Genomic DNA, 25,695 nt, shown 5'->3' with positions numbered 1-25,695 from the left:
CTCTCTCACTGATGGCTGGGACGAGTAATGATGACCTCTTCCAATACTTGAACATGGAGTCAGCATTTTTACATGTGCGCACGAACACACACACACACACACACACACACACACACACACACACACACACACACACACACACACACACACACACACACACACACACACACACACACACACAGTATTCACATAACCATTCGCCTACACATCTGCACATCTCCATACACATTTAAAAGCATGCAAGTTACTCACAACACGCATACACACATGCACAGGAAAACTCACTCTTCCACACCCTCAAGAGACAGGGAACAGTGTGAAAGTGTGATGATGCATCATTTTCTTTAGCACCTCTATCCATCTTTCCTTCCCCACCGTGTCTTTTTCCCTGCTTTTCACACCCTTTATTTCAGGCAGGATGATGTGTATTTGTGTGTGTACAGCAATTTCAGTGCCTGAATATTCATATGTGGTTCTACTATGAGAGATTATCTATCAATATTATATCCATATCTGCTGACAAATCTCTTAATATTCAAGTGGGAAGACAAGGAATAAGACAATGAAAATAGTCTGCGGTTACACGTGTGTTTGTAAGAATTCAGCCTTAACAGCAGCTCACTGTACTGTTAATTCTGGGCAGTGTTTACTTTTAAGAGAATTGTGTAGTATTTTGTATGTATTCAACTTGTTTTCTTTGTTGTTTTAAAACATACATACAAGTTTGTAGTGCAGTAAAAATCAGATAAGAGTAGTTTGACAGACTTTGATAGGCAATGATTTGTAAATAAATGGACATGAATAACTTTAATAAATAATATTATACTGCAGTATAGTTATCACTAAATGGGCAGCTTATTGTCTTTCTCTTGTCAATTCTTTCTTTAAAGATATAACACAGCTTGGGATCAACTTGGAAAAAAGGTCAATGTGACATGTAAAAGTGAGGTCAGAGGTCAAATGTGACATGATATTTGGATGCAAACTATAATGGCAGACAGACCTACCCCATACCTGCCACTCGGAAAGAGTGACCACACATCCAAACACTGCGAAAAACTTGATCTTCTTGGTGAAGGTGACAATGACTGGTTCTTCTGATGTTGGCTTTCTTTCAGCTCAAATCTATCTGGGTATTCTCCTCTGACCTTTAGCTTCAACAAGACATTTTTGCCCAGAAAACTCCTGCTCATCTTTTTCAGATCATTCCTATAAATTCTAGAGAAGGTTGTGGTGGTGCACGTTGTGGTGTGACCAGACATGTCGCCATCTTTCATATTTTCAGTGTGCCTTATAATCCGGTGCGCCTTATCTACTGTATTTTCCGCACTATAAGGTGCACTTAAAATCTTTTAATTTTCTCAAAAATTGACAGTGCGCCTTATAATTTGGTGTCCTTATGTATGAATTCTGGTTGTGCTTACTGACCTCTAACTGATTTTATGTTGTACACGACGCTCAAAAATCTGTCAAAAAATGTTTTAGTACGACTTTGGTAAGCTACGAAGCCGCACCGCTTGATGGATCGTTGGAGCATTAAGTCTACCGTAGTCAGGAGCCTCGCGGACTCGTAGTAATCTGGGTCCAAAACTCCGTCCACTTCAGGTCCCAAAGTCAAACGAACACTGCACCATCACTGAGAGTTAAAAATTGTCTAAATTCTTTCATCTTTAATAAAATGTTCAGTGTTGCTGCTTTACCAGGTGTAACAATTAAGTTTGACATCCAGGTATCCATGAAAACAGAATTTATTAAATTTAACGGCGTTAGAACTTAGCAGGAAGTTAGCTCGCTAGTTTCCACCTAAACATGATATAGCACGTTCTGACTGAGAGATTTCTGAAAAAATTAAAACATGCAGCTCTGCTATCACTTCCAACATAAATGAAGACAGAAAACTAAACAGCTGTGATGTTTGAAGGGTTACTGGAGTTGGGCTAACTGGTATATAATGATGCATGATCGCTAGCAACACAGCTGTGTTAGCATAAACACAGGGAAGCTGGAGGATGAATGCTAACTTTTTTCCACTCGATAAAAGTTAACATGAGGGTTTTTCATGATGGTTAGGGACAAATGCAATCGCATGGCAGGATGCTGTAAACCGACCAAACTTCAGTCAGGAGAATAATCCATCCACAATACAAGGTTAGTCATTTATATACTGCAACAACATGGGAATAGTACAGCTGCGACAGAATTACGGAGCGGTACGGAAGTAGAGGAAGCAAGAAGAATGAGTTGAGTAAAGTTTGACTTATCTGACTTTCTTGTTTTGGTTAATGCGTCTTATAATCTGGTGTCTATGCGTCTTATAATCTGGTGTCTATGAAAACAGACCCATTCATCGACAGTGCGCCTTATGGTACGAAAAATACAAAACTTAACAAATTTGCTCAGCATGATTAGCAGCCTAACCTTGCACATTTGCTTCATAAACGTAACAACAGTAGACTGTGCGCCACTCCTCAGTGACAGCAACACTACTTTTACGATTTGATGCCAGTAAATATTTAGATCGTGATCATACAGAAACATATCCCTTGTTTCACACGCAAGATGCAAAAACAAGATTGTTGACTTGAGCGCACACACACATAAAAAGCTCCTTTTTCATGATCCAAACCTCAGCGAGTTTGTACTTTAGCACTGATGAACCAGCTTCACATGGTTGTTTTCATGTCTTCCCCGCTTCCTCTGCCTCTCGTCTTCCTTTCACATTCACAAAGAGAGGAACTCTTGGGCCCTCTATGTGAGTTCTGCTCAGCGCACTGCAGGCGAGCGCACAACTCAATAGAGACCAGATAGCTTCCTATTAAACCCGCTCTGCTTTTAAGACAGCTGAGCATTAGTGCAGAGCTGTGTGTTATTGTGCCTGTGCATGCACGTCACATTGCGCGAGAGCTTTTCGTGTGATTCTTTAGATGTATGTCTTTGCACGATGTGCGCTCCTGCTCTTTGGTTTATTTATTTATTTATTTATGGGGGGTTTTTTGTTTGTTTTATTTGTTTTTTTTAGCTCCTACTGCACCTGTCAGTGGTAGCAGCAGTAATCTCATACAGATACGGCTAAAATAGTTTAGTTTTAGTTTGCGTCTGTGAAATTAAAAATACATTAAAAATGTCTTTTTCTCCCCTTGGCTTTTAAATCTTTTAAGTGTTTTTAGTCTGTGGGTGTCTTATTTTTTGCTACTTGTTTACACACGAAATATCCTCGTGACTCTGCTCTGCAGTAATAAAACAAGTTGACTCAGTAAATCCAGTTGTGAGATCCCACCTCTGGCAATTTGTTCAAACCCTTTCTGACTTTCCTCTTCACCTAGCTTTATTGCATCTGTTTTCCCCAACGCAGAGCTGCAAACCATTGAGAAGCTGGATTCACCAGGGGAATATTTAGATGCTACCTACTCAAATCCTGCAGTTTCCTATAGCAACTGAAAAAAATAACATATCAGTATTGAAGACTGACAGCACTTCATAATGTCCGTGGAATAAGCAGAATAATACTTTGTCACAGCTACACTCAAAAAAATAACTCTTTAAATGAACATAAAAAAATCATGGAAAGAATTTCCACGTGATTAAATTGCTTTATTTTAGCATTATGCAATTCTGTTACTCCAACTTAATGCACTCAAGTTGGACCAACTTAATTAAAGATTGATGAATCAACGTATTTACTGCATTTTGATCCAATATATTTTAATAGTGTTGATCCAACTTAAAGAGTTTTGTTCTTTAAGTTGGATCAATTCAACTCAATTGAATTGATCCAACTTAAACCTACTCAATTCAGTAGGTTTTCTCCAACTAATTTACTAAATTTGGTCCCAGCTTAAGTTAATTGAGTTGAACCAACTCATACAAATTAAGTTATTCCAACACAAGTCTTTAATGCTAATAGAAAGCAATTTAATCACGTGGAAATTCTTTCCATGATTATTTTAAGTTAATTTAAAGAGTAATTTTTTGGAGCATTTAACAAAGTCTAGAGCCTGGTTAACATACATTTCACTATTACATCTAAAAGGTAAATAAAAAATTTGTCATACACATCTTTTTGTTTTCTCCAATTTATTGAATTTATAGCAAATTTCACATAATGTATAAAGAATACATGAAATGCAAGTACAAGTTACATAACAGAAAAAAAAGTAGTGGACAAAGTGGAAAGTTAACCTGTTAAAACAATTTTTTAACAACAATGAATGGCTGAATCAGGTGATTTTCCGATGACCAATACAACTACTTTGAAGGTCAACAGATGCACTTTCAAAAAAGAAAATATCTGCAATTATTTTAGGTTCATGGTCCAGATACATGGTGTAGCTGTTGTAATGGAAACATTTCTCAACGAGAAAATAGTCTTTTGAGAACCTGTACTTTGTGTGCTGTTGGATAGTTTGTGTGCATCTAATTCCATAAGAATCTTCTGCAGGACCTCAAAGGTGTACCTGAGTTCCAGAGGGTAGCTCAGGTTCAGTGAATAGACCAGACCAAGCAACATTGTCACTGCAAAAACTACACTGCCCAACTCACCCATCACTTCCACCCCCTCTAGAACAATCACAACATCCTGAGGGTCATCGCCAGGCTCCGCACCCTCTGACCGAATGACACAGATTCCAAAGACTGTCTCTGCTATGGCAGTGGCGATGCTTTTTATCAACTTCCTGTGACAATAAAACAAACAAAAAAAAGATAATGATTTCTCACTAATGTCCATTGCAAACAGTTTTAAAAGTAAATATCTGTTTTACATTAATGTAAAATACCTAAAAGCTTTACTCATTCAAGCCTTATAATAATGTAAATGTAATCAAAAATGACTGCCCGATATTTTTCCTGACTCAAGAGAAGTTCATTCAATACCTCAACAATGTCCTGTCTTTCAAAATCTTGAGTTGTGATAGGGGTGACTGTGGCACAGGAGGTAGAGCAAGTTGTCTACTGGTTTAATCCCTGTCTTCTCTAATCTGATACTAAAACTATCAATGGGTAACATACTGAACCCCAAGTTGCTCCTGATACATCCATTGAAGTGTAAATGTTACATAAAAATCTTGTATGAATGTGTGTATGAATGAGGTTATTATAATGATATTATAATAATGATAGTATAAAACACTCAAGAATGGTGTGTGTAGTATCCAGTGAGAAACTTAAAGCTCTTACTTTTCCTATTTTAAAGGTATTTTTTACAGCCACCGGTAATTTATAGGAAAACCCCATCCCCTGAAACTTTTTGTATGTAGTTCAAGCTTATCTTTGATCATCTCCTTAGTTAAGGATACAGGCAAGTTAACATACCAGGTAATCCTTCACCAGCTTCTCAGGATCTTCATTCAGGTACATGCAAAGACCTTTGGCGATGTATTCTCTTCTGATTTCAACAGCATCAGTCTTTATACACAGAGGGGGGGGAAACAAATATATAGGGAAATCCATCTCAACGACCTAGCAGTGGGATTAAAGAACTATTAGTTGAATTACCAGGAATTTGTGAGAAATACAGAGGCTATTGTTTTACAGTCTTAATCTTTTCAAATAGTATTTATGCATTTTAGACAAGTCTGTCATTTTAATATTGTTTTGTAAATTGTGTATTAATTTAATCATGCCATACCCCCAATTCAAGAAAGTTTAGATGATGTGTACATAAAATCAGAATGCAATGTTTTCTTGGTCTCAAAACTATATGTCACTTACAAATGAATATATTACATTTTTAACATGGGAATGTGATAATTTTTAAGAAAAATATTAGCTCACTATGAATTTGATGAACTGGCCTGCCAGCTCTCCAGACCTTTCACCACCTGATAAGATTAAACATTTATTATCTTTACAGGAGGGAACTGCAAGTCTCCAAGTTTATTAAGTAGAAAAATATTTAATTTCAAAAAAATTAAAAAACAGGAAAACATATCTGTTCATGTTTTGTCTTTCCTCCTCAGTGTACTAAAAACACATAAATTGTTAAATAAACCACTGTCCATCAGTTGCAACTTACAAACTTACAAATTTCAACAACCCACATGTAAAATGTAAATTTATCACAACAGTCTCTGTGGTAGAGCCAAACTAGCTTATGTGCAGAGGTTAAGTTATAAACAATATCTATATTTGGAGTAGCTAAGTCTTTCATATTAGGCTATCATGCTAGCATGACATTGTGCTATATTCTTGCACTAACGTGTTAGCTAGCTAGAATGGCATAAACAAACAGATATTTTAATAAAAAAACAAAAAAAAAAGTGAATAAATAGAACTGAAAAGAATCGACAAACTAATGATACCTTTGTGCAAAAAGTATTTTCATCAAGATGGATGAAGATAGATTCACTCTTACCTTTCCAAGATGACCGCGAAGCAAACCATGTGCTTTCCTGCCTCTTGTTGTTTAGAATCTCACGTGATCTTGTGATATCGCGAGTCTTTAAGGCAGCTAACCACTCTTGTTAGATTGTATCATGTCATATCAACAAGAATAAATTTAAGAGGCGCTAAGTTGGTAAATTTCATGTAGATCTTATATGATTTTATTACGTTCACCTTAGAAACATAAATTCATTGTGTTCAAATTACATGTTAGAGTCTTGTAAATGCAATAACCACCAAATTTCACTTTTTTGAGTGTATTCTGTTGGAACCTCCTGTATTTCATTGTACAGAGATATAACCAGTGTTGGGTAAGTTACTTTAAATTAGTAACTTAGTTACATTACTAGTTACTTCTATCAAAAGTAACTCAGTTACTTCAAGTTACTCATTACTTTCAGAGTAACTAGTTACTAGGGAAAGTAATTTTGGTTTTACTCCGAATTCTCTTGTTAATGTGTTGCTTCCGTAACTGGATACCCAGCAAGATTGCCAGTCTTCTAGCTTGCCTACTTGCCACAAGTGCACTGTGCCACCTACCAATAGAAAGGAAAAAATAATGTGCACATTTCCACGAGAGAAATCCCACACCTGATTCTATCCTAGCCTGCTTTTTACATCCAACACAAAAACTGCAGTCGTGGTGCTTTCGATTGTACTCAGAACTCGGAAATTCTGCCTTCTGAATAGGAAGATGTAGGTAACACCAGACTGCAGATGAGCTGCATACAGGGCTGGACTGGGACAAGAAAATCGTCCCGGGCATTTTGACTAGAGACCGGCCCACCATTATAGGAAAAATCATAAAGCCTTTGAATGAAAATAAACACTGTTGTGACAGTGATGTACACTGTTTTGATGGTATACATGCATCAATCTATCAATTGTTTGTTGTAAGATTCAGATAATTGTTTTTTAAAAGCTAGACATTTTAAATGAGAATAAGAAAGTATTTCCTTGTGCCCCCCTTTCCCTTTTAATGCCCTACATGGACCCCTGGCAACACTTTGCTAGACCCGCCCCTGCACAGTTACCAGCTACTTAGAAAAGAATCCTGGTGTTATTTGTCTCTCAGAAACAGTTCATAACTTCCCTTCAACTCATTCATGTCACCTAAAAGTTAAACCTGTTTCTCCATCACCTGTTCAGCTCTGATGATTCAGTAAGGACATCTCCTGGTTTCATCTTCATGTTTCCCTCTCACCAGATAACCAAACCGACATCATGACCAGCAGCTTTACAGCTGTGGCTCCAGCAAACATCAGCTGATACTAGAAAGTAATATTAAATAAATTCTAACAACAGCTGATCAAGCTTAAAAGTGCTGCTGTTGTTTACCGCGACATCCGCTGGTTTCCTCTTTTTGGCACAAAGTGGGCGATAAATAAACAAGAGAGAAAAGCCGATCAGCTGATCATTGATCAGTTTCATGATTGAAGTAGAAACGGGAGAGGGAGAGGGAGAGGATGAAAGAAGAAGAGGCAGCTGTGCAGCAAAGACACAGAATAACTCCAGCTTTGTGTCTTTTTCATTGTAGCTGAATTACGGGACAAACTGTTCCTTTTCACCTCAATAAGAAACGCGTAATATTTTCTCTGAATACGAGATGATTCCGTTTTTTACTGGACGGTTGGCAACTCTAATAATTAACCTTATGAACAAAATAAAGTTCAACATCAGTAACATCACAGCACCCACCCAGCTGTATAGAAACTCCGTCATGCTAGCTAGCACGCACTACGAAAAAGTCAGCATAACGAAAATAAACTCCACCTAAACTTGGTTCATATCTGACCCAGATGGACTGCAGGTTTTAACTTCTTACCTGAAGTTTAGTTCACCTGACACTCTCGGACCAGCGGCCACTTCGGGTCTCTCCTCTTGCCTCCCTTTTCCTTCATCCACCTGCTGGCTTCCACCACTTGCTAATGTTATTGAATCTGTGGAAGCTATCTAAATCCCAGTAACGAGTAACGCGTTCCCGGTTTTGGCATAATAACTAGTTACCGTGCTCGTTACCACAATAATAACGTAGTTACTGTAACGCGTTACTTAATAACGCGTTAGTCCCAACACTGGATATAACACTGGCAGATGTTTCTCTGATTAATAGTTGTGCAACCAGTCAGACTTCCAAATAAACTCTTAAATAACATCCAGCTGTTAGTCTACAGCAGCGATTCTCAGAGTGTGGTGCTCAGTCCCCTGATGGGCTGTAAGGACACCTTAGATGGGCCATGAAGTCATTTACAAAAAGCAAATATGTTTATTTTGTTTTGTAGGGTTTAAAATAAAGCACTGATACTTACCTGGTTCAGGGTCATTGTGGCTGGAGCCTATCACAGCTGTCATAGGGAGAGAGGCAGGGTACACCCTGAATAGGTTGCTAGTCTATCACAGAGACAGATAACCATTCATGCTTACACCTACCTGTACAGCCAATTTAAATCACCAATTAATAACCTGACACATGCGTGTAACTGTGGGAGGAAGCCGGAGTACCTGGAGAGAACTTTAGAAGGCATAGGGGTAAAATGTCCACACAGAAAGACACCAGTCGCTGTGAGGTGATGGAGCTAACCACTGCACCACCGTGCAATGTATTATTATTAAGCCTGAAAACTTTCTTATATCACTTGTCAATAGTAGGAAAGAGCTGAAACTGAGCTGGTGCCAGATGTAATGATGTTCAGGAGAATCAACCTCAACAACAGTCATGAGATGAAAATGTTTCAGTGAAAACATAAAGAACAGAACTCCCCCTGACTTCTGCTCCGCGGCTGCTGGGCGAGCCCTCATCTGGGACTCTCCTCAGCTCTTACTGGAACAGTGGCGCGGCTGCCCCTCTGTTGGTCTTCCATGGTCTCTTGTGTTCTGGGGGCCTCTGGATGTCTGGAGTTTTGATCTCCTCCATACCCGCTTCACACCCTGGAGGACGGGGCTGTGGCCCCCCCACACTCCCTAGCAGATCATTACATGGAGAAACCTTTGGAATGCAAGCATGCTGATCCACACAGGTATGCACACATGGGTATTCACAGACGCGGACTAAAGCTTTCTTGGCTGCTACCTCAAAGCACACTGTGCGCTGTCTATCTTGCGTGCTGCACAATATCGTTTATTATTTAGTAAATATTGATATCTATGGCTAGCTAGTTTATTGTGAAGGTGCTTTGTTTTCTCTATTATTATGTTGCTCTTTGTTGTTTGCTGTCTCCTCTGTTTGTTTTTTTTGTTTGTTTGTTTTTTTTCTCCATACAGGTGACCCAGGAGTTCTTTTTTTTTTTTTTTCTCTCTCTCTTCCCCCCCCCTTCTCACCGTCTCTTCTCCCCTTTGGTTTTCTTTCTTTCTCTCCCCCTCTTTCTCTCATTCATTCCCCCTGTCCTATTTATTTAAAAAAAAAAAAAAAAAAAAAAAATGACAAAGGATGAACTGAAGCTCTGCCATCACGTAATGTCGCATACTGCTGTTTCTGATGTCATTTAAAAAAAAAAAAAAAAAAAAAAAAAAGAAAACATAAAGAAGCAACTACTTCATCTTCTGCTCGTCTGATAAACAGAGTTTTGATCAAAGGTTTGGGTGCACCGCAGAAGACTTTCTGATTTCCTAATTGGCCACAGCAGTCTTAGGTTTAGGAATGTCAGGGCAACAGTATGTGATCGCTCAGCTGCATGACGGTCATTAAAAAAAGGCTGCTTTAAGATCATCAGTAGTTCATTAGTCAGTTTTTCTCTCCCCCACATTATGATTCAGCTTTCACTTAAATATTCTATACATTACATCTACAGTTCAAGTTATTGAAAGCAACTTTATTAAACATTTTATTAAAGTTACTTTTAATATTTCCATTTTTTAAAATGTAGTTTTAGTCTAAGTTGGTTTGTGAATCAAAGTTTGTCAAACGAGTGTGAGTGTACTCATGCCTGCCATTCTGTCCAAGCTGCTGACACGTCAACAACATGAAGAAACTGGTCAGGTTATGGCAGTGGTGAAAATGAGCCTGTCATTCTACATCTCCTCGTTCTCATGTTATTGCTCTCACAAGATTTTTAGAAAACTTGACCTGTGACCTCGACCTTGAGGTTGAGGTCACTGAGATTCGAACAGTTTTTTAGTAGTATCAGTGGAATCAATTTGAAACATACTCTCAGAATCTTGAGAGTCCACACCACCCTCTCACCTGCAGGGCTGAGTGACAACAATACCCCATCAGCCTTTTGCACTAAGGTGTAAAAATTAAAATTAAAATGCACTAAAGAACAAAACACAAAGATCCAAAGCGTATGTGAACCACAGTCTTTTGGCTCTTACCATGGCAGATGCACAAAGGACTGCTGCCAAAGTACAGCTTTTGTGTAACATAGACAGCATCTGACAAATTAGCATTACATGACACCCGAGGATGTGCTTTGCAGCAGCACATTCAGTGGCAACAATAGAATCAAAATATACACATTCTCAAGATCATTGCAGTCAAAGGAGTACTCAGCTGTTAGTATTCAGATGCTGAGGACAAATTAAAGTCCTTCAAACTATTACTTGTAATAATCTCTAGAACTTTTCAATATGCTTCAAGTATAAATATATCATTTCAACTCATGCAGCAGAAGTGCCCCTTTTATTATTACCGAGTAAGTAATAATACTACATCATACACTGAACAAAAATATAAACGCAACACTTTTGTTTTTGCTCCCATTCCCCATGGGATGGACGTAGAGACCTAAAATTCATTCCAGATACACAATATAACCATCCCTCCCAAACAGTGGTCACAAATCAGTCCAAATGTGTGGTAGTGGGCACATCTGCTATATTGAGATAATCCATCCCACCTCACAGGTGTGCCACATCAGGATGCTGATCTGACATCATGAGTAGTGCACAGGTGTACCTCAGACTGCCCACAACAAAAGGCCACCCTGGAATGTGCAGTTTTGACTCACAGCAAAATTCCACAGATGCCACAAGCAATGAGGGAGCGTGCAATTGGCATGCTGACAGCAGGAATGTCAACCAGATCTGTCGCCCGTGCATTGAATGTTCATTTCTCAACCATAAGCCGTCTCCACAGGCGTTTCAGAGAACATGGCAGCACATCCAACCGGCCTCACAACCGCAGGAGCAAAAACAAAAGTGTTGCGTTTATATTTTTGTTCAGTGTATATTTAAGTCTCTGGGGACATAGCATGAAACATGCCTCACAGATCCAGAGATGTAAAACATGGTGGTCAATATATTTCCTCTGCGATGTGCGTAAAGTAGCATCTAGCTGTTCAGTTTCAAGTGGCTAAAAATTCAGCCTAAGTAAATGGACTTGTGCTCATGTCCCTGCTGCAAGAAATGGCCTTTTACAGCTTTGGTTGGTAAGGCTTTTAGTAGAAACGGATTGAATAAAATAGCCCATAGGGTTTGAAAGCAACATAAATTCTGTGCTTTTATGACATGAACTGGAGGAAAAGGCTATACCAGAGCACTTTGGTTTACATCACTATCTTAAAAATAGTGTTTTAGTGACAAAACAAACACATCACAGGTCTAGCACTGTAATTTAGTTCTATTGCAGAGCTAGAAATAACATAAGGCTTCTGCAAGTGTGCTTCGAGTTATTTATTAGAAATTTTAAAATGAGCACATCAGTGCTTAGAATATATGACAGGGATGAGGTTGGTGATAAATGTTCTGTACTCTTCGATATATATATGCATTTATCTTTCAGAAATCAGAAACTTCATTGAGGACAGGTGCCACTGTGAACTATTTCAGAAGGAAGATATTCAAGACACTGATGTATTTCTTTGTTTTGTTCCTGTAAATACATTTCAGTACAGCCCACTGGGTTTTTGGCAAAGGACATTTTCCATTTCATCGCTGCAATGTTTCCTGTTATTAAAGATAAATGCCACTGCCAAATATTTATCAGCGATATGAGATTGTTTGTTTGGGTCTTATCTAAGCCTAAGAAATAAAAAGGAAACTGTTTTTCTTTTGTGTTGAGAGTATATGGCTTTTCATTTTCTTTGCTTTTCTCTTAACAGTTCATATTTCAACTTCACTGCTTCCACACAGTTTCAACACTTTCTGCCTCATGTGTAACCACAGAGGCAGGAGGTGTCTCAGAAGGAAATGTGTCTTTTGGTGTGAAAGAACATCTGCTACTGTACTCGGCACTGTGATTGGTTTCCGTGACACGCTACTCCCACGCTTGCTGTAACTCATTTCATTCCTACCAGTGAGCCACTTCCTCACTATAACTGAGGGCAGTGCACTTTTCAACAGTTGGTCAAACAGTATTATAAATACCATAGTTTATCACCAGGACTAAAGTGTATAAATAGACCTTGCCTTCTTAGTAATCTGACTCGCTGTCATTATTTCAGTTTTTATTCATCTTCTTTTGATTAGAGTTTTGTATGAATAACTTAACTCGGAAAACGCTCCAGTAATTCCAAACTGGGTTTTCTTTTTCACTTTTTGAGCAAATCACTACACTAAAGCAATAGTGGTGGAGCAATAGTGGTCAAGAAGAGCTTTACAAGAACCAATAAAAATATTATGAATCGATAGTGAAGATTGTGTGGTTGTCCTGAGCTCAGAAACTGTTTTCCATGATCATTTTTTAGAATATATGCTTCCAGTTATATGAAATATTGTGAGGTAATGACATATCATCATAAAACTAAGAAAAGAATCAGCTGGTTGGTTAAAAAAAAATGGTGTCAATCTTCAGTATGATGAACCTGCTGGCGACATCATAAAAAGCTCACCAGCTCACTTATACAGGAATAGTTGTACAGACTTACCATGAAGTTTATCAGGTTTAGTGAATGCATTCTGGTCACTGCAACCTCCAGACAACTAGACTGCAGGTGGTGAGATTTAACTAAGGACTGAGGAGACTGAAACCACTTTAATCTTTCCTGAGTCTGCACCTTTTTTTAAGTCCTCATGTTTGTCTAGTGCTCTCTAACCCATAACCGTTAATCACCTACTTCCAATCTGAACCAGGTCCTTCCCATATATGCTAACTGTGTCCTCAACCCATTACTCCTCACTGAAAAAAAGGGATTGCCCATCTCTTGGATTTATGTAAGCATCTTGCGTGTATTTAACACAATCGCCTGGTGCTTTAAAGTTAAGTGTAACTATATAGTGTAGAAACTACATGATATGGAGAGAAGGTATATTAAATTGTTCATATCAAGTTCAAGTGAAGTAAGTCAATAATACAGCAATGTTAAATCTTGCATGGGATTTTGGCTTGCGCACTGTGGATCATGGTTTGAGGAAGGCCTCTACTTTTTTTCGGGATACCGAAAAAAAGGAAAATGGGTGGTTGTTACATTTACAAAAGTCTAACTTGTAATTTGAACAAAATAGTTTCATGTTTCTATGGTGAAAATAATCAAATCATTTAGGATCTGTATGAAATTCAACAACTTAATTTGATCTCGTTGAGATGACATGATACAGTCTAGTAAGAGCGGTTAGTTGCTGGACTTATGAAATTCACAAGATCACACGAGATTACAAACTGCAGGGAAATCACAGGAGGTATAAGAGGCAAAACACTACATACATATACATACGTATATGGTATTGGTATTTATTGTGGTTTAACCTGTCAAGGACAAAATTGTACTGAAAATTCTGCATCAAACCTTGATAAGCTTTGTTAATCCTGGCTTGGTAGCGTGGTCGTTAGTGCTGTTGCTCCACAGCAAGAAGGTCCTGGGTTCAAATCCACAAGCTGGTTAGTTTGCACTGTGTTATCTCTGGTTTCCTCCCACAGTTAAAAGCCATGCAGTTATTAGAGTTAGGTTAATTGGTGAATGTAAGTGGAAATGGTTGTTTATCTCTATGTGATAGACTGGTGAGCTGTCCAGGGTGTACCCTGCCTCTTAACCTTTCACAGGGTTATGCCCCAGCTCCCCTGCAACCAGGAGAAAGGAAGTTGTTGTAAATCCATTAAATGTTTATGTTAACCAGACTCTAGACTTTGTTGAACAATATTAATATGAAGACAACATGTAGTATTTAAGTAACCAAGTAGTACTGGGGTAAAAGTTATTGAATAGTGTTGGAATAAAGTGACAAAATTGTGAAGGATTAAAATATTCCAAGAGCTCAACTTACTTCATCCAAACATGTTTCAATCGTGTTTTATCAACACAAAATGCACAGGTTTATTGAATATGAATAGGTTGTGTTGATTTTTAAACCTCAGTTGTTTAAGTTTCTGCCAAATCAAAACATCTGTGTGCAACCAATGTCCACTATTGAATTAAGTAAATCTAACATGCTCTTTTTTCAGTGCTCATTTATCCCTTCCCTCACACGTTTCCATGCATTCTTAACCAAGCTCTGCTCTATTATCCCTGCTCTTGCTCAAATTGTAGAGCTAGGCAAAGGTAAAGCCCCGTTATCACCTTTCATTTGTTCATGGAGTCTGTTTTTACTGAACAGCCTTTTACACCTTCTCACAAACTTAAATCTTAGGTCTACATTCTTAGTCATCCAGGTCATGGTGGTCTCAAACGTTTGAAATAAAGACAACTCTACTTCTTTTTGACTCATGAAGATTTTTCACCTCCCATCCAAGATGTTTCAGATGATGGAGTCCCAGGCATTTAACCCCTTGAAAGGGGTCCTAAGAGCCACTGACCCATCCTGTAATCAAGTCATTAAGAATCACCCAAACTAGGGAGTGATTCAGGGCCATCAAAGGGGCCAAGGAGATGTTGCTCAACCTGCCATCATGTGAGTTATTAAGGTCACATGGGTCAAGGTGTGAGTGGGGGGTTGAAATACCTGAGAAGGGATCTCAAGACTGTGTTATATGTGACTGATAGCTGGTATCATAGGCCTCTGTTCAGTGATGGTTATCTATGTCCACTGTAAACCGTCATTAATGACCCATGCTGCGATTCACACCTTGGCTCATGTGACCCTTAACGACTCACATGACTAGGGTGGGTCTACAGCTGTGAGGAGACAAGGAGGTTAAATACCTGGGACTCTTCATTAGTTTTTAGAACTGAGCCTAGCCTAGTTCAGTTGCGTTCATTGCAAATGCTCAAGAACATCCTAAACTACTGCAGTTATAGTCAGCCAAAGTAAATCTTCAACTAGTAGTTGTAAAAGTAAGTAAAAAAAAAACAAACTTAAGGTTCTTTCAGAAGAAATAATTCCGATTCTGACCAAATCTGACCATCTTACACCTCCATCCATAGTCATGTTTTCTAAAAGTGGAATTATATTAGTCTGTGATCCCAGCACACAAACTAGTGACGAAATACGCTAAAGCTCATGTGCTGAGCTAAGCTCCACAGGTCTAATTATATCGCTTTAATGTTTTGATTAGTGAGAAAGCTTCACATTCAACTTGGTCACTGTTCATACAAGTATGTGTGGAAGCTGCCACTGGATGCACCTGCTATTATACAACCACTATATATAAATATATTGAAATGTGCCAACGCTGGTATGTTCACACGCAAACCTTTAAGTATAAAACACAGACATGTACACATTCTGAACAGAACATACAAATCTAGCCTACTGTTTTTAGATAAAGTTCATTAGTTGTTGAGCTGCATGGCAAAGTCACTTGACTGTTTGGCCATTTGTTTTAATAAAATGACCACAGTGTGGTTTTTTTTTTTTTACCAAGAGTAAAAGTTATACAATGGCTACCAAACACTGGAAGACTTTAAACTTTTAAAGACTGGGACCCTCACACATCTAAAAGTTGTCTTAAGGCTTTTAGTTTGAGACTATATACTATAAGATTGTCCAAAGACCGGGGACCTTGAAGGGTTGCAGTTCAGAAAATCAACTTTGAGACTATTTCCCATCATCCCACTGGTGGAAATTTATAAAAAAGGAAACGTGAAAAATTAGAACAGAATTAGGGCCACTGTGCTGGTACTAAGATTTAAAACACAGACACAACACAACGTATGCTAATCTAAGTTTACTGTATCACTAGCTGATGTTCCCATCTCACTGTTGGCAAACGTGCAGTTTTTTTGTTTAAATATTAGAAAACGGAAAGATGTTTTTCAGACAAAATAGAGCTTTATTAGTGGACGTCCTTGCTAAAGGTTGATAGTAAAAAAGTGAGAAAAGCAAAAGAAGAATAACAGACAAAGCTCTGCTGTGAAAAAATCCCTCTCTGCATCAGCAAGGTTAGCTACTCTATCTGCTCACACAAAAATAAAGAACTATTTTTCTTCTATTGTTGTTGTGAAGATTGAATGTCTGTCGGCAGTTGTTGCTGCTACCTCTGAAAAAAGAGTGGCATATCAGCAGCTAACCCATCAGATGGTTCAAATCAATAGCTGACTAGCTTTAAAAGCATCAACCCCAAAGTGGACCACAGAAGTAGCAACTCCATACAGGGGTAATCAACAAGTAGGATTAGACAGGCATGTATGCAGTTACTGTGTGCACAATGAAGTGTGTGTGTGTGTGTGTGTGTGTGTGTGTGTGTGTGTGTGTGTGTGTGTGTGTGTGTGTGTGTGTGTGTGTGTGTGTGTGTGTGTGTGTTTAAGATAAGATAACCTTTATTAGTCCCACACGTGGGAAATTTGTTTTGTCACAGCAGGAGTGGACAGTGCAAAAGTTATGAGGCAAAAATTAGAATACAATAAGAATAAATACAGTACACAACTGTACAGAATAGAATAAAATAAAATACTATATACAGTAGAATAAAATAAAATAAATATACAATAAGATAAAAATAGAATACAAATACTATATACAACTGAGTAAAAATACAACGATGACAGAAAGGATTATTGCACTTAGTATTATTGCATATGTATGGATGTGTGTGCTTGATCAGTTAAAGTCTTTATTATGGAGTCTGACAGCAGTGGGGAGAGAGTAAGAGAAAGAAGGAAAAAAAGGCTAAATTAGCCAAGTCTTTTGTGCTTGTGGCCTTTTCTTAAAATGCTCCTGCATGTGCTTTTGTTCTTGTTTAGCGTGCACTGTTGTTGGTACCTATTTTCATTTCTGCTACAGCCAATCCCATAGAAACAGTGGTGCTGTAGCCCAGAGCAATTGCAGTCTAGAGGAAGTAAATCAACTGCAAAACAGATGCAGCATGTGTATGTGTTTCAGCATGAGCTGGTGAGTGTGAGAGGAAGTGAACATGGCAGATTTAACAGGCTTGTGAGCAACAAAAAGATGCTCCCTTCTTCTTCGGTCAGCTTGGCTTCATGCTTATACCTCCAGCTCCTGGCTAGTAATCGTGGACAGAGGAGTAGATAGACAGTGGATGGATTCGAGCTCATGTATGCTTGTGAAAAAAGCATGGACTGGGCAGGATGGTTTAGAGCTGGTATCAATAATTCTGAGGTCACATAATTTGTTTTTAAAGTGCCAGTTTCATGAGCGATGATGCGGTGATGCTGGCGTATGACAGAGGAAGCAAAGTAAAAGAAGTAACAGGGATGAGGAAATGTTGGAAATATGTGCTGACAGCATTTATAGATATGCCAAATGCTCTGTTTGAAAGTGAGATAATGAGTGAGAACGGCTCACTGTAAACACAACATTAAACGGGTTACAGAATTCCACAATTCATTCTGTTGTTAAATAGAAGAGACACTGCAGATGAACACAACATCACACCGCAAAGCCTGGAAAAAGAAATTGATTGAAAAAGGGAAAAAAATTTACTGCCACACAAAATAATAGCCTTCCCAGATAGAAAAACACAATTCACAGCTGACATGGCAGACAGTGACAGCATAATGACTATTGCCGCTAATGCAGGTACTGCACTGCACTCCAACAACAATGCAGCAATTTCATTAGTAGGGTACATTCTGCCAGAAGGATATTGAGTTGTGATGCCAGAAATACCAGTGACAGAGAAAAATTGGAATTGGTGTTGTTTTGATGGCAGTCTAAATGGACAAAATGAGGCGCAAAACGTGCAATAACAAAAGCAACGACAGGCTTGTGAAAATCTGATATTATTACAGATAATAATCTGCATCCGCTCACAGGATGAACTCTACAATATAATATATCCTCTCTAAGACTGTCACTCCATCTCTTCTTTTCACCCAGGCTGGAATAAGCGAGTGGACTATGAGCCAGGAACAGGCAGTAAGCAGCTGTTTCCCAGGATGCACCTCGAGACCTGTGGCGGACCTCTGTCCTCGGTGAGGACCACGGTGGAGCTGCAGACCAGCCACATTGGAAAGGGCTGCGACCGGGAGACCTACTCTGAGAAATCTCTACAAAAACTCTGTGGTGGGTTATTTGGGGTTACTGTGTTTTCATAATCACTAGCTATTCTTGTGTGGTCGAAATGAGCAATAATTAAGATAAAAACTTGTGACTATTAAATCGATGGTTGATATGCAGATTTACACAGTATATGGCTCATCAAAGACTGCTGTCTGAGGCAACTAAAAGTTGGGGCAGTAAATTAGAAGTTAGATCCTGCTAAAAGCATTAATGGAGTCCATGCGTTGAGCACCAGGGTCAGACGGCGCCCGAGGTGTGTTTCTGTGCCCTTTTTAAATCAACATCTGAAAGCTCCCAGTCCGTGTTGCTTTCTTATCTCCACTTATGTCCCCGGTAAACCCCTGTGCTAAATGAAGGCACCAGAATGGCAAGTTAAGGCTGTGTCACTAATGATGTGACAGAGCGAGGGCATTAGCCGCCCTAGATGCAGCCGCGCTTTCTCCTCAGTGACTGATGAGCAGTCGAGCCGCCGTGTCAGTGCCCAGAGCGCCAGCAGAGTAGTCGAGCCTATACCCCCACCCACACCGCACTGCCAGCAGGAGGGCTGGAGTCATCATCTTTGACTAATGGCCTTCACAAGCCACATTCCACCTAATCTGAATGCATAACATCCACTCCCTGCCTCCCCTGGCTCCCAGTCCACGCATGGTTTACCACTAAAGAGGCCTTTTCAGGCACCTCATAATCGTTATCTGATAGCAAATAGAATAAGTTGTAATAGCTTTTTTAAAGCACAATCAATTTGAGATAATGTACAAAGACATCGGGCAAAGGAAAGGCTGCAGCTGGGTGCTGGAGGAGTCGATGGGTATTTATTTACTGAGGGAATCTAATTACTGGAATCAGAACGTCGACGGCGCCACGAGCACGCAGTGGAGAAAAACAGGGTTTTACAAACGAGTGAAAAACATCAATTAACATGCTAATGTGTTATTAGCGGAAATGAACAGATGCATGTTCGAGTTTCTTTGCCAGGACAAGGGACACAGTGAGTTGTGACACTTCCTGTTTTGTTTTGTTTTTTTTGGTTGGTTGGTTTTTCTCCTATAACATCATAGCTCCCAGGTCGCTTTGATCCATTTCCGTCAGTAAGCCATTAGAAATGATTCATAAATGTATTTTAAAGGGATGAAATAAATGTTTTACTGTCACACAGGAAAAGCAGAAGATAGATGGGTGAGGGCATGTCGTATGCATGGAGGAGCGAGGTGAGCATGTGTCAGGGGCTGCGTTTGTCAAGGTGACGGCTCGAAAACAAAGACTGGACGGGGCTCAACATATTAGGGTTATTGTGTCAAAGGAATGATGGAGCTGCTTTGAAAGGGAGGAAGAGAAACCAAATGAGCCAGCTCAGTGCAGGACGGTAACGACAGGTCTGTTTTGTCAGAATGTGTAGGGATCGTGTCAGCTGTAAGCCATCTGTGCGACTGGCTGATTCTTACCAAGCCTTTGCTATGTCTTTTTCTCTTTGTGTTACCATAGTGCTTGGTTAGTATTTCCTCTCTGTTTCCATAGAGGTGCATTATAGCAGTGAGCTATGTTCTGAATTTATGAATAGTGGCTCACATTTCTTTTGAAAGTTAGCTTCATTTGCCATGAATCAATACCCACATTCCGTAGCTATCTCAGCCCATTGATTCCTTATTAAACCCTGCCAGCTGCATTACTCTTAAGTAATCATAGCCAAGAATAAGGCAATGCACACTGCGTATCTGCCATTATTGTTGTTGACAGATCTACTGTCTCACCTCTTGTTTGTTCCCACGGCAATAACCCCAGGCGCCTCGTCGGGTAGCACTGACCTCCTCCCTGCTCCCGGCACGGCCACCAATTGGACAGCGTCCCTAGTGTCTGACAGCGGGAGGGACAGCGACTTGATCTTCAGGTTTGACGGTCGTCAGGCAGCCAAAATCCCAGACTGGGTGGTACCACAGAATTTGACAGACCAGTTTACCATTGCAACATGGATGAAGCATGGGCCTAGTCCAGGGCTCAGAGCTGAAAAGGAGACCCTACTTTGTAACTCTGACAAGACTGGTGAGTCATTTGTTAACACATTTCATGGAAAAAATATATTTTTTTGACATTTCATTAGGTTATAAGAGATGTCTGGGTAAGCTGTAGTAAGGAGGGATTAGCAGAAATCGTAAATCAGAATTTAATTCAAACACCACAAATGAAGTGCACCTTGATTCTTTGGTGGATCATGTGTTGTGTGGTCAGTTGACAGGAGAATTGTGGTCTGTGAGCAAAGGTATAAGACACTGACTGCAATACCCCAAGTGACAGTGTGCAATAAAGACTCAGAGTCTGATAATATCTGCTTTTGTTCGATGTAAAACCATAAATCACCGCTTAAATCATCCTAATATCACTCCTCTATACAATAGAGCTACACATGTATAGAATATATCTATAGCTCCTCCACAGATCTAAACAGCAACTGTTTGTGAAATACTTATTTCAATGTGATACTGTTTAATAGTGGCACATTGAACAAAATTTGCAGCTCGGTGGACAGCATGCCCTCCCTGCAGGGATTATTTTTGTTGTTGTTTTTTTAAATTCCAGTGAAGGACTATCTGCCTGCAAACTCACCTCCTTTAGAAAAGTGCTGCTGTCCCAGATTTGTGAGAGCCACCTGTCAGGCTTGCTTTACCTGTCAGCTGTGAGTAGGTGGAGTGATTTGGTCCCTGGTGTCTACTCCTCTTTTTACCTCCCACAGAGATGAACCGTCATCACTACTCGCTGTATGTCCATAATTGCCGCCTGGTGTTTCTGCTGAGGAGAGACTTCACCCAGGTAGACACCTTCCGGCCGGCCGAGTTCCACTGGAAACTAGAGCAGGTGAGGCGCTAACGTTGGAATACGTGTGATAGACCAGGAAACTTGTACTCTGAGCTTATCCTCAGCTCACCTTTTTGATGAGGTATGGACCTCTCGCATAGAGAGTTATGAAGCCTCTAGCCTGGATTATACCTCTATTAATCATCCACTGGGATATTTTTTTCTTAGTTTAATCCATGGTGGTCTGTGTCTTGCGTTAAAAATAGAAGGCTCCTGGTAAGACATTGGGATTCACTGGCAGCAGCAAAAAGGTTTAAAAGGGAGTAGGAGCTGTTGGTGATTTACTAACACACATCATATTCACCCAGTGATTTGCAAACAACCATGGTTTTGTGGGTGTAAACTGTAACCAATTAGTGCTTGGCTATACTAGAAATCCCTCTATAAAAAACAAACAAAAAAAACCACCTAACCTTTAAGTGACCCCATTTAATATAGAGAATCCACATACTAGTTAATATCCATGTAATATCTTAATGAATTTAGGGACTGAATAAATGTTTGGCATCTGCCCTTTCATATGATTCCTTCGAGGAATGGAACATTTCCACACATGAAAATTCCACAATTAGTTAATAATAAAAACAATAGATATGATGGCTAGAGAAATATGAGCTTCCTCCAGGGTTGTGCATGTGTGCATGTGTCTCTGTGTATGTGTGTGCGTTGCGTGAAGACAGAGGCAGCTGTCTGTTGATCGTGGATGCTGTCTCGGAGTCAGACAGGTCATCTCGACTCACAAAACCCCCACGCTCACCCAGTGAGGACATTTGATTCAGGAGGCACACAGCTGAGGCTGGACATCCAGATGCAGCTCCCTGGGCTAATTTAATCAGACAGATCACTGGTCCTTGATTGGAGAGATAGCATGAAACGGGTCATCCATCAGTCTCCTGACAGAGCATGGTGTGCATGAGGCCCCATCTGGAGGAATTTAGACAGAGTCTCTATTGAGTATCTGTCATGGCTATTGGTCTGTTTTTCTCACTCTACATTTTCTCCTTTTGTTTTTAATTTGTTCTGTTCTTTTTTTTCTTTTTTTTTAAAGACATCTGACCAATCTGGATATTTCACAGACCTCACTGCAACAGTAGTATGGCTTCTGCTAATGACATTAACAGTGATGTTCACTGTACTTTCTCAGGCGCTGTTCAGATCAGCAAAGGTTACAGTGGCTACGAGAAAAACTAAGCATGGCTGGAATTCTTTGCCCTCATTCCCTCTTTCTTTTCAACCAATCAAGCAATTATAGTGTATGTAGAGTATTTGTTTATATGTTGAATCAAATAGTTTGAGAGTATCAAAAGTGTTATACTACTGTGATGTCACTAATTATATTTCTGAGCAGTACCTGAAAACTACTGGGAATATTGTTGCATCACCTTTGAGTATGTTAATGTTGTTAACATGGCCAACATTATAAACATTGGTATGTTAGTACTGCCAGTTTGATAGAGGTCGTGTTAGGATTGACATTGAGCTTTAAGGAACACTATTAATCAGCATAACTTCATTATACGTAAAAGTAATTTGTAGCCACTGTAACGTCAACCTTTGGTTTGTGGACTAACATTTCGAAGACTTTAGATTTGATTTGGATGTCAACGTCTTTCAGAGACAGAAACAATGTTGCAAGAGCTAATCTCTCTGAAACCTCCAGGACGCTCTATTCATATGTACTTGTCTATCCCAAGGAAACAACCCCCAAAACATGCAGTTATTTATCATTTATTTTGTTCTCAATTTGATAGTAATTGATAAAATGAATGTGATTCTCTATTAAAGGAGACTTGAAACTAGCAATCAAGACCAGAAAGTTTTTATAAAAGTATCAATCTAGTGAGCAGTAGGACCTTTTTCTCACAGACCTCAGAACAATGGGACTTCGTTTGGAGCTGGCAGAGCTGACTTAGTGGCCTCCTCTTCCTCCTCCTCCTTCTTCAGGTTTTGTACATTTCCATTCTGGCTTCACTTTCCAGTCCTAGAGGCCAGTGTTGTGTAAGTTGACACATAACAAGAGCTTATTCACAGTTCACAAAGAATTAAATGAAGCAGATAATATTCATAGTTCATAATTTAATTAAGGTTAAGCAAGCCTTATGACCGCTGGAATATGTTCCAGGCCCCGGGCAGCCCTGAACTGGATAAGCAGAAAAGGATGGATGGTTTATATGGATCTCTAAACTATTCTATTTTCTTTATAATTACTTCCTATCAACAAATCCATCTTCACATCATTGCATAATGTTACTTCTTGCTACCTCCTAAAATAAAAATATTATTTTTGCTTTTCTATATTTCTTTTAAAAGTACAAGACAAAGCAATGTGAATACATGTTTTAACACCAAATTGGTTGTTCATGTGGCTGATGTTGTTACTTTTTTTTCTTTCTTTTTTTTAGATAAATATAAAAATATTCAAACTAAGAAAAATGAGCTCAGATAGGTACAGTGGTCACAAACTTGACAGAATTGACGTGTTCATCTCCGTATTTGTTTAAAAATTGTGCTCTACAAATGACCAAAATTCAAAGTAAGAACAAAATGTAAATATTAGATGCTAGTGTCACGTCAGTGGTATCTGTCTATTTAGACATAGATTTCATTTCAACTGTCTGACTCTGATATTAAGTGACAATGGAGGTAAATAAAATTTAGTTGCTTACTTGAATGTTGTAAACTCACTTTTACAAAATTCAAGTGCAACTTCTCTTCCATTAACAGTGTCTTGCTGCTTTGGGCAATCTACACTGACACAGTTCACATTTTCATTTTGCTACTTAGTGTTCAACAGTCTGCCATATGGTCAGTGAGCTTCAGCCTGGCAAAGTCCCTCTTCACAAATCCCAATTGTATTCATTATATAGTATGTATCATACATAATAGCAGCATTGCTTTGAGCTAAGCCACTAAGGTTTAGTTTATTGTTTACCAAGAAAACAGTCCTAGTTCAGCATACTGTCATTTGCTAAATGGCACTAGTCAGAGTATAGCTGAGGCTAATGTAATAGAAAAATAGCCTCACAGAGCCATTAAGGTAACGCAACCTGCATGCAGAGCGTATCCAGTTTAGAGGCCAGGAAAGAGGCAATTTTCCCTTTGATGTTCTTGCTTGTTTGTGATAATTCTAATTCATAACATGACTCGTTATAAAATATATCATATCACACCTTTCCCCCATAGTTGTTTTAACCATATGCCACAGTTAATGAAATCCCACATGAAGGAAGTTAGTAAATTAGAAGGGAGTTTGACAGTTTTTGGTTGTTTTTGCTGTGGCTTAAAAAGGGTTGAGACAGGTAGTTCTATAGCAGGTCTGAAATGATCTTGATTTATTTCATTAGCACGTCTCACGATAAAAGTTTCCACGGTCTACTCTGGCACCACACAGGCACACAATAGCTGTTAAACTTTCTCGAGCACATTTAGAGTTCTCACTCTTTCGCGCGTCCTCCCGCTCATCCTCCTCCCTCTTGTTAATAGTTGTCTCTGTGAATCCTGGGGGCATGAAAGGAAACTTTCATTAAGTCGCTATCTCCCCTCGCCTTGTCGCTATTTCCTCCTCATCTGCTAATGTCTTTAAAACAAAATGAACTTCTGAATACCTCCAACTTAGAGAACCCTCGAACAGAAGAATTCTCCTCTCCCTGCACTGGTTTATCAAAGAAGTAAGAAGTCCAATTAATTTCTCATACAATCCAATCACGCACTGCGAGCTGCTTCATAATAACCGCACCGGGGTGGTGGGGGGAGATGGTTGCAGATATTAGTTTTACCTGCTGAAAAAAATAAAGAGTGTACTATCTGTTAATAACAGGCAGCATGGTTTTATGCACATTGGCCTATTCTGTTCAGTACGCTTAAACTTTGCTCTCTGTGCTGTATGCATTGTTGGGAGATGAAGCCTGAGGTTTTCATTGAAACTTCACTGAAAGGTTTTGCAATGAACGTGTACCAAATGTGTCTTTTGTGCACACTTTCATATTCTTTAAATGCAGATCCGAATAAGAGTGTCTCAAAGAAGGAGGCTGTCAATCTTGAAGATGTTTTCTGCATGAGCCAGTACTGAATGAACCTCTGCAGGTGTTATAACTATGTACAAAATTGGATCGGGTGCGCGCGGTCTAAACAATAGCCTTTGGCGCTCGCAGGTGTCCGGGAAATTCACTGTATAAAAGAGTGCCTCACAGACCCAGA

General features: G+C 39.3%; 1 protein-coding gene across 1 annotated transcript in view; it reads left to right on the top strand.

Annotated features, from left to right (window-relative positions):
• Positions 1-25,695, top strand: part of LOC146653543 (calsyntenin-2-like) — a 367,985-nt gene that overhangs the window by 264,934 nt on the left and 77,356 nt on the right. Inside the window, exons 6-8 of the mRNA XM_085379506.1 lie at positions 18,469-18,654; positions 20,431-20,688; positions 21,377-21,498. Coding sequence (XP_085235632.1) covers positions 18,469-18,654; positions 20,431-20,688; positions 21,377-21,498 — 566 coding nt within the window. The remainder of the gene's footprint in view (positions 1-18,468; positions 18,655-20,430; positions 20,689-21,376; positions 21,499-25,695) is intronic.

The sequence above is a fragment of the Rhamphochromis longiceps genome, linkage group LG14 (assembly GCF_057381845.1).
Source record: "Rhamphochromis longiceps isolate RC_006_pf linkage group LG14, R_longiceps_female_GT1.1, whole genome shotgun sequence".
Taxonomy (NCBI): domain Eukaryota; kingdom Metazoa; phylum Chordata; class Actinopteri; order Cichliformes; family Cichlidae; genus Rhamphochromis; species Rhamphochromis longiceps.
This window is presented reverse-complemented; position numbering and strand designations above follow the sequence as displayed.